The 10,049-nt window shown below is 35.5% G+C and overlaps 1 protein-coding gene across 1 annotated transcript; it reads left to right on the top strand.

Moving 5' to 3' along the window:
* Window positions 1-7,457: 7,457 nt before the first annotated feature.
* LOC101627949 (olfactory receptor 4D5) lies at window positions 7,458-8,402 on the top strand. Its single transcript, XM_012729531.1, has one exon. It carries the CDS (start codon window positions 7,458-7,460, stop codon window positions 8,400-8,402), a length of 945 nt encoding a protein of 314 aa, XP_012584985.1.
* The last annotated feature ends 1,647 nt before the right edge of the window (window positions 8,403-10,049 follow it).

Below are 10,049 nucleotides of genomic sequence, written 5' to 3'. Positions count from 1 at the left end.
CAGGCAGCTGAAAATTATAAAAATTGATAATGTCTGTTGACTGGTGGCAAGCAGGTAGTTAGACTGAATATCTCACATACCTTAATTGATATTAATTTTCTGAAAATTAATATATGATAAGCATATATATTAGTAAATATAATAAATTTGCATATCTCTGATGAATATGTTCAAAGTCCTCAACAGATTTGAGATTTGCAAATTTGTTGTGCTGCATAAAATTTATCTCATTGATATGTCATAAAATATTGTCACAATATTAATTATCTTTCAAATCTTCACCAGAAATAATTATATGAAAAGCAATAATAGAGGACAATAAAATCAAATTAAATGCAAATTTGAGGAAGTTAGCTTAACTTTTATTTCCTCAGTGGACTTATGTTTTCTACATTATTTTTCTTTAAAGTAATATTGCTTTGTAACAGTATGTAAGTTCCAGGTGTGAATCACTGAGAATCAGTGTGTAGATACTACAGTAACTTTTCATTGATTTGTTTTTTTTGCATTTAAATTTTTGATCTATGTAGTAATTTGGCATGTTTATAGAATGGTATGTAAGAGAAAGACAGGAAAAAAGAATTTGGTGTCAAATGATTACAAATGTAATATTTGAATTACAGGGATGTAGTGTGGTGATACAGGAAGATCTCCAAGTGTTAGGAAAAGCAGTTAATTTATCCTAGGGGGATAGTTTACTTGAATCAATGCCCTTCCACACTTTTTAATTCTGGGTGTGGTCCCCAGTGCCAGTGGCTTTGGAGAGCACCATGCCTGGCATTTACCTGTTGCTCTGTGAGTAATCCCTTTGCACTAAAACCAGCTAACTTCCATTCCCCAAAGCCCTTAAAGGGTCTAATGGAACATTGTGACCTGACTTTATCTACGATCACAATTGGAATATCTTATATGGGAAGTTTCCTGGTAAGTGAATCATAGTTATTTCATTTATTTCTTAGGCTTTTGCCAGTTTGTGGAGGCTTTCCAATGCTAATGTATCCGTTGGAAGAACGTGCAGAATTTGGAGTTGACTCTGCTACTTAATCACATTGAGACTGTGTCATGCCATTCTACTTCCTGGGGTCTCTAACCACTTACTCTGTATTGGAGTCTAAGACCATCTTCCTGTGATGGTCTCTCCACTTTTAGGATGAGGAATAAGGTTTAAAATTAGACTAAGTGTATTTTTAAATGGTTATATGTGTTTACCTACCTAGAGTAATTGGGGTTAAGCATCTGTTGTACTACTTAAGCCAAGGAAACTTTGTAAATGTTAAATCATTTAAATTGAACATGCAGCTGCCATAGCTAAGCAGCACAAGTGACTGAGCTTGATTCTCTTATTCCCCTGCTGACAAATTCTGTGTAAAATAGGAACTCTGTGATCTGAAATTTACCAAAAGTTGAAGCCACAATCTGTCTCTCTCTACTTTGCCAATATTATCTGTTACCCACTGGTCTATGTCAAGCAAGACATTTTGCCTTTACCCTGATATTCCTGTCACTGTTACCGCTACACATTTTCTTGATCTGTCCTGTCCTTCTTAAGTATGTAATTTCTGTCCTTACGATGACAGTTAAAAATACTTTCTAATTTTCAAGGTAGAGCAGCCATTTATTTATGTTCAAAATATTGCTATCTAACACTCTTCTAGGCATTAAGCTAAAGATTTTCTATACATTATCTAATTTCATGCTTAGTTGAACCATACAGCATAGGTGTTTTCTTGTTCTCACTTTATGAAAAAGAAAGTTGCAAAGTAGGCATCACTGCCCATATTATACAGATTAGATTCAGGACAATGAAGAGACTACCCAGATGTTCACAGTTACTGGGTGCCAATCCAGAGTTTCTACAGATGGTGCTGGGCACATACTACCCTATCAAAGATTATTTCTGTAGTGTTAGCAAAAGTTAAGGATATTGAGTGCCTAGCAATAGAGATTCAAAAATGAATGAACACACACCTGTCCTTGAGATCTCACAGTTTCTCAACCCTCTAAGCGAAGGATTTTTTCCCTCTCTCAATAGCACTATGTCTATAATGCTTTAGAGCCATTTATTACATTTAAAATTAGTTTTTAATTTTAATCCCAATTTACAACATTATTATTTCCTTATCTTTCCTCCTAATATAAGATGCAGGATGGTAGAGAACTTAAATTTTTATAATTTTTGTAATAGTATTCCCTGTCTTACCCCAAATAGTCTGAGAATAAATTATCACTGAATTGGATTAAATAGAGGAATCACACATGTATATATAGAATTTTACCTAAAAATGTATGCTGAAGAAAGACCCACTATGCCCGTTAATCTAAAGCTACATATACATCTCTAAATATAAGATACATTGCAGTGAAGTTCCCACCAAATTGAAGGAAAAATTTCAAGTATGACAATTTTAGTTTCAAGTATCTTGGCCTCCTCTGTAAGAGTGAATCTACTTAAAACCAGGCAGAGGTTGGGGGGTGTGGGGGTGGAATCACACGTCATTTATATGTATGCATCTCATCCTTAAAATATCTTAGTAGGACAAATTGGGAATGTTGCATTTCCATTTTTCTGACAGTAAAACTAAAGTTGAGAGAGGTTTAGAGAGGTTTGGTAGTTTCCCCAAGGTCATATATATGTTAGTGTGAAGTTAGAACTAGAATTCAGTTCTCTAATGTAGAGACGAATATTTGTTTTCTTAAACTTAGCTCAGAACATTCTGAATCCAACTAGTGTATTCTTTGGCTCACGAAGAACAGCTTGTCCAGTTCTGCAGGTTTTTGTGGCTGATATTATAAAATGTTTCATATTAGGAACAATTATTATTTGATCCATAGCCTATATTACAATTTTCCAAACAGCTGTTTAGTAGAAGGGAGATATTTTGCTAGGGGAACACAAAAGTGGCACCAAATCATTTTAATACAAGAAGCCTTGAGGTCATTGCTTGGTTTTCATCAGTGTTATTGATGAAGGTCATGTTCAAAGTTAAAATAGAGCTTGATCCTCCCTCCCCAATGTTTTTCAATAGAAAAACATTCTGTGATAATGGGAATGTACCATTTGTGCACTGTCCAGTGTGCCACTATGGTGGCCCCCAGCCCACAGGGAGTAGCTGAGAGCACTGAGCTGTAGCTGCCACAGCTTAACAACAGATTTTGAAATTTAATCTGATTTTAATTGAAGGAATGACGGGAGGGAGGGAAGAGGAAGGAAGGTAAAAAAAGAATGGAGGAAGGAAGAAAGGAAGGAAGGAATTTCTGGTATTCATGCTTAGCCAAATAGAAGCATTTGGGGCATGTTCTTTCTTATGACCGCTCACATCATGCCATTCAGACAGCAGATCTTGCTTCTCCACCTCTGAACTGAATCATGCAAATAAATCCATTGTATATAGTGATGAATTATTAAATCACTCTGGTCGTTCAGAATTTAATCCATCAATTCACTTATTCAGTAATGTAATCAGGTCGAGCTCTAATGAAGAACACAAATGGAAGCCAATATAGATATACAAATTTTACAGTTAGAACTCAAGCTAATAACACATTTTTAGGGTTGCTATACCCTAATAGTTACATAACTGCCGTTATGTAATGCTCTTTATCCTCGATAAATTTCCTATATCTCAATAACTTTTCTTGAAGTCTACTTTATCTAAAAATAATATAAGTATTGCAGCTTTCTTTTGACTAGGATTCACATGGTATATCTTTCTCTATCCCCTTTAGCCTATTTTTCATATTCAAAGTGGGTTTCTTATAGAAAACATGTATTCAGATCTTGTTTTATAATGTTTTGACAGCATCTCTTTTGAAATGTATGTCTAGGCTATTCATGGAAAATGATTATTAACACAGTTGCATTAATATGTATCATGTTTTAAACTCAGAATATACTTATATATTTCAATAATAGTTTATTGAAGTATAATTTACATGACAAACAACTTATTAGTCTTTTTTAGGTGTAAAATAAATAGGTTCTTTGTATTTCAGTGTTGTCTAATCATCACATTAGTTTTAGAGCATTTCATAACCCCTAAAAGAAACTTAGCATCTATTAACAGTCATTCCCCATCTCCTACTATCTACCCCCCACCCTGCTTTAGAAATCCACTATCCCATTTTCTGTCTTTATACACTTGCTCATTTTGGATGTAGCATAAGTATGGAATCATACAATCTGAGTTTCTTTGTGACTGGTTTCTTCCCATTAACATAATCTTTCAAAGTTCATCCATGTTGTATCCTATGTCAGTATTATCTACTATTATTAGGACATAATACTCATCATATGGATATACCACTTTCTAATCTATCTACTCAGCAGTTGATATTGAATTTCTTTCTATCTTTTGGCTATTATAAATAATGCTGATATGGACAGTTGTTGAGTAAATAAAAAAAAAATTTCTACCATTTTACAATACCAAAGGAAGTGTATGAGGGCTCCAATTTCTCTACATATTTTTCAACATTTCTTATTATATGCCTTTTTTATTATAACCATCTTAGTTACTAAAGTAGTGTCTTATTCACCTTTCCCAAATGGCCAGTGATTTTGACCATCAGTTCATATGTTTATTGGTCACATATATTTTATTTTGGGCCATATCTATTCAGATATCTACCAATTTTTTATTTCATTTTTTTATTATAACAGTTTATTTTTACATCATTTTGTACATTTTTTCATCTCAATTGTAATCCCCGTGGGTTTCCCATCACCATGTCACCCATGTGCCATCACCATAATCCTGTGCACGTCCCTCCCCCCCCCCCCGTTTTTGATCCCATTCCCCACTCCACCCCCACAAAATGTCTCTGGTATATGGTTGTTCATTATTTTTGTTATTTTCTCGCCTGGTCCATTATACTCCTGCTATGAGTGAAACCATCCGGTATTTTTCTTTCTCTTTCTGGCTTATCTCATTAAGCATGATCTTTTCCAACTCCATCCAAGTTGCTGCAACAGATATCTACCCATTTTTAATTGAGTTGTTTGTCTTTTTACTTTTGAGCTTATTTTTTTAATTAATTTATTTTCCACTGGGTTCATCAGATATTGCCACTAGAGTGGGTTTTAACCTTTATATTTTAGAAACAAGTCCCTCAGTAGGTATATGGTTTGCAAATGTTTCCTTCCCCTGTTGTATTGTCTTTTCATGTACTTGATGCTGCCTTTTGAAACACAGAATTTTCAGATTTAATTGAAGTTTTGGATGACATTTAATTCATATAATTTTTATTTTGTTACTTGTACTTTTAGTGCAAATGCTATATTTAGTCGTTAATGAAGATTTTATGCTGATCTTTCTTTTAAACTTAAAATGTTTTGTGTATATTTCATTTAGGTTTTGATTGATCTAAAGATTTGTGTGTGTGTATTATACAAAGTAGGGCTCCAACTTTATTGTTTAAAGATTGATATCCATTTGTGTCAGCACTTTTTTTCCCCCAAAGGACTGTTCTTTCTCTTTTGAGTTGTTTATAATACTTTTGAAAAATAGATGAATAAAGAGAATCAAGGAAGCATGAAATGGATATGATATGTTCAAGGAACTTTAAGTAGTTTGGGGTAAGCCAGGTCATAGTGTATGTGTAAGAAATATATAAAATAATAGAACTTGAAACTGGAGAGGTGGTAGGTATCAGAAAGTAAAGGTCCAATGCAAGGTGTGACACATTTAAAATAACACTAATTCATTTGTATCTTTTTTTAAAATCCTTAGTGTTTAGCACAGTGCCTAATAAGAAGGATGTGCTTAATAAATGCTTATTGAATTACAAAGGGAAAAAATTGAAATTATATAATTAAGTTAAATTTGGATTGATATGTCAATTTTTACTAAGATTATGAAAAATACATTCTAAGATTGGTTTACTTTATTTTTTATACCTTTATTGAAGGGACTGCATTATAGCTTTATATATTTCAGCCACACATCATTGTAAATCAGTATCTATATAAACTATGTTAAGTTCACCACAAAAAGGCTGAGTCTATCCTTTACCATACAGTTGACTTTTATTACCCAGTCAACTCACTCCCCTTTCTCTTTCTCTTTTTGTAATCTCTAGTTTGGTCTAGAAGTTTATTTTTTATTTTATTTAACTCATTTGATTTTTGTTTCCTCTGTCTGCTACAAATGAGTGACATTATATTGTTTTCCTCTTTCTCTGATGTATTTCACTTGGCAAAATATCCTCTGGGTCCATCCATGCTGTTACAAATGAAAGGATTTTACAGGATCTCTTTCAGAAGACCAGATGTCTTAGTAACCTCTAAAATAATTAAGTCTATAAAATACCCTCTTTTATTTTCAAGACTTCAAATATTAAAGCAGCTTTGCATTTTTAAAATAAATTTATCATTTTTTATTTTTAACTGAGACAATATTTGGATACCCCCATCGAAAATTGCCATCTTACTCCACCCACCCCACGTCACCCACAGTGCACGATAGTCCATGATGCTTCCTTCCCTCTTCACTCTCACACTTCCCCACCATTTCCTGCCTCTGGATGCTTCAGTTCTGTTGTCAGCTCTGAAACTTTGTGTTTAGACAGTGACCTTTAAGTTTCCATTAGTATTTATGACCTTGTTGCTTCTCATATGAATAAGAAGTTATATTTGGAGGCTGTCCCTGAAATTAATGTTGATACTTCCTGGGTACCAGTGTTTGAGTATTTAGGGGTGCCCTTCCCTATATCTCCAAGGGGCTATCGTTTCTCTGGGCTTGTCAGAGCCACATGATAGGAGGCTCTCTTTAAAAAAACAGTGTTTCTTCTTTACCCTTATAATATGCAGAGTCAGTGTTTTCTGTTTTGTTCCCTGACATCACCTTAATGTCTTCCTGGGGCTGAAAAATTATGTGCAAAGTAGAGGCAAGGTAACTAAATATTTTTCCAGGGACAAGATGAGCAATTTGCATATTTGGTTGTTTGGGGATTTAAGTGACAGATCTCTCACCCTATGAAACCTGTCTAAATGTGTCATATGAGGAGATATCAGGTTTATAAAAGCGGTCACGTATACTTCTAAAATACTGAACTATACAAGACTGCTGATGTTTTGGATAATTTATATCACAGATGAAGGAAGCAAGGCTTTATAGATTTTTAGGAAATTGCTCCTACTTAAGTGTTAATTTACTGGGAGAGTTAAAATTCACTCCTAGTTTAGCAACCTTTCTTTCACATACTACTCAGTTTTTGAAGGCCTATTATTTTTGATTCCCATTAAATAGTGACTGGTATCCTGAGTTTTATGCTTCTGATGTTTGATGTGTCTCCCCACTTAGTGTCCTATAGAACCTCTTATGTTTTAATGAGATAGGAGAGAATTTACTCAGAAGGGGTAGATGAAATTATTTCAGAGAAGCACGTGAATCCTTTGATGAATTTGCCCCCCCCCCTTTTTTTCTCAGCAGGGTGACTTACCAGGTCATACCAAGCAGATGAATCCAGCAAATCACTCCCACGTGACTGGTTTTGTACTAATAGGGCTCTCTGAGGTATGGGAGCTTCGGCTCCTCTTCTTCATTGTTTTCTCTGTGGTGTATCTCATGACTGTAACTGGAAATCTACTCATTGTGGCTATAGTGACCTCTGACCCACAGTTACACACAACCATGTACTTTCTCTTAGGCAATCTTTCTTTCCTAGACTTTTGCTATTCTTCTGTGACTGCACCTAGGATGCTGGCTGACTTACTCTCAGGAAACCCCATCATTTCCTTTGGTGGCTGCCTGACTCAGCTCTTCTTTTTCCACTTCATTGGAGGGATCAAGATCTTTCTGCTGACTGTCATGGCCTATGACCGTTATGTCGCCATTTCTCAGCCCCTGCGCTACATGCTTATTATGAATCGGACAGTCTGTGGGCTTCTCATGGCAGGCTCCTGGGTGGGGGGCTTCATCCACTCCATTGTACAGATTGGACTCACTGTGCAACTGCCATTCTGTGGACCTGACAAACTAGACAACTTTTACTGTGATGTGCCCCAGCTGATTAAATTGGCCTGCACAGATACCTTTGTCTTAGAGCTTCTGATGGTGTCTAACAATGGGCTGGTGACTCTGACATGTTTCCTGGTGCTGCTGGGATCATACACAGCACTGCTTGTCATGCTCCGAAGTCACTCACGGGAGGGCCGCAGCAAAGCCCTGTCTACTTGTGCCTCCCATATTTCTGTGGTGACCTTAATCTTTGTGCCTTGCATCTACATCTATGCAAGGCCATTTCGGACATTCCCCATGGACAAGGCAGTCTCTGTGCTGTACACAATGGTCACTCCCATGTTGAATCCTGCCATCTACACCCTGAGGAACAAGGAAGTCATTATGGCCATGAAGAAATTGTGGAGGAGGCAAAAGGACATTCTTGTTCCCCTGCAGCACTGACCCCTAGATTAGCAGAAGCAGGATCTGAGAATCTTGGAACTGCTTCAGTATACAACCTATTTTACAGGAATCACGAAGTAACTAAAGCAAGCTGTCTTCTGCTTCTCTAGCGTTCCTAACCTCAGTCAAGTTCTAGTGACCTGCACTTTCAGTCAAACTGGAAGGTGGATTAAGTATCTAGAACTTTTCTTAAGCGCCTCCTAAAGAGAAAGACCTCACATGCTATGCTGAACAATGTTGGATCGGATGGGATCCGATGCCACTCTACCAGATGAGCCTGATGTTGTCCCAGCTACAGAAGTTCCATCTGTATATGCACAGAGATGGTACATCTGGCGTTTCTTTTATGATACTGTGTTTCTTAGGGAAAAAAAAAATATACATTTGAGGAACGCAATTATAAGCTTTCTGAAGACAGGAGGAATCCAGAGGATAAAGGGTAGGATGTGGAATCTTGATTTCAGGCCGGTTTTTGACTTAAATGTCAATGATGAAAAAGAGAATTACCTAGAGCAAATTACTTTCTTCTTCTTTCTTAAGATTATCATAATGGTCACAGTCATTACTGTCATTAAATAATCTTGCTAAGAGCTTACTATGTGCCAGTCGTTGTATTTAGTAACTTACATTTATTACTTGTTTTAATTCTTTCAGTAATCTTATGAGGTAGGTGTCACCTTCATTTTGAATAAGTGAATTGTGGATTGGAGACACTTAGTAATTTATTTAGTTTCCAGAATTTGTTTCTGGAATCCAACTCATACCTATATATATTTGAAGCACAAATTGATGATACCAAAAATTCCCTATAGCCACTGATGCTCAATATCTCTTTGTGAGTTTGTGTTAGTTAGATTGGTATCTTGAGATAATATTTTAAATTGATTTTGGCCAAGTATCTTTGGGAGAGTCAGGCAGATAAGATACTAGAATATAGGGAAATGGAGTAGAAGATGATCTTGGTCTATTGAACACATGATGGCTCTGGAACTCTGGATGGCTATGGAACTGGATTATAACATGGAAAGGAAGATTATGTTCCAGTCTCAAATAAAGAGTAGCATTGAATAATTTATCAGTGATGCTAGATGCTCCTCTTCAATTTAGGAAGCTATGGAAAATCATTTCCCAATCCTCCCTAATGCTTAACTTCTTTATCTGGATTCCTGAGTCTCCTACCACAAACTTACTCACTTAACTTCTTACTTGTAACTTAACTTCTTACTTGTAGCAGAGACTCTGCATCTTTTTGTCCTTACCCCCATATCTAAGAGTCATATTTAAAATAAATCAAAGCAGTGTTTATTTAACTTGCTAGTTGTTATTTAATCAATCAGTGATACTCTCCATGATATAGGGTACAACTAGGGTGACATGTAACAAAAGCATCCACAATCTAAACATAAAGTCACTATCATTTATATTTAATTATAAAATAAATTAGTATAAGCAAAGTTGTTTTCTACAATAGTCTGCTTAGAGGGAATGTCTAGGCCGTAAGTCAAATCCAAAGAGGAAAGGTATAGGATTTGAGAAAATGGAGTTTGAATATTGAATGAGAAGATAAGATGGTATAGAAGAAATACTGGAACTATTGAAAGAGAGTGTATTTTTTTTAAATTTTATTTATTTTTTATTTTTTAATTT

This window comes from Condylura cristata, unplaced genomic scaffold (assembly GCF_000260355.1).
Source record: "Condylura cristata isolate star-nosed mole 26May11 unplaced genomic scaffold, ConCri1.0 scaffold00025, whole genome shotgun sequence".
In the NCBI taxonomy this organism is placed as follows: domain Eukaryota; kingdom Metazoa; phylum Chordata; class Mammalia; order Eulipotyphla; family Talpidae; genus Condylura; species Condylura cristata.
Note: the sequence above shows the minus strand (reverse complement) of the source record. Positions and strands in the feature narration are given on the sequence as shown.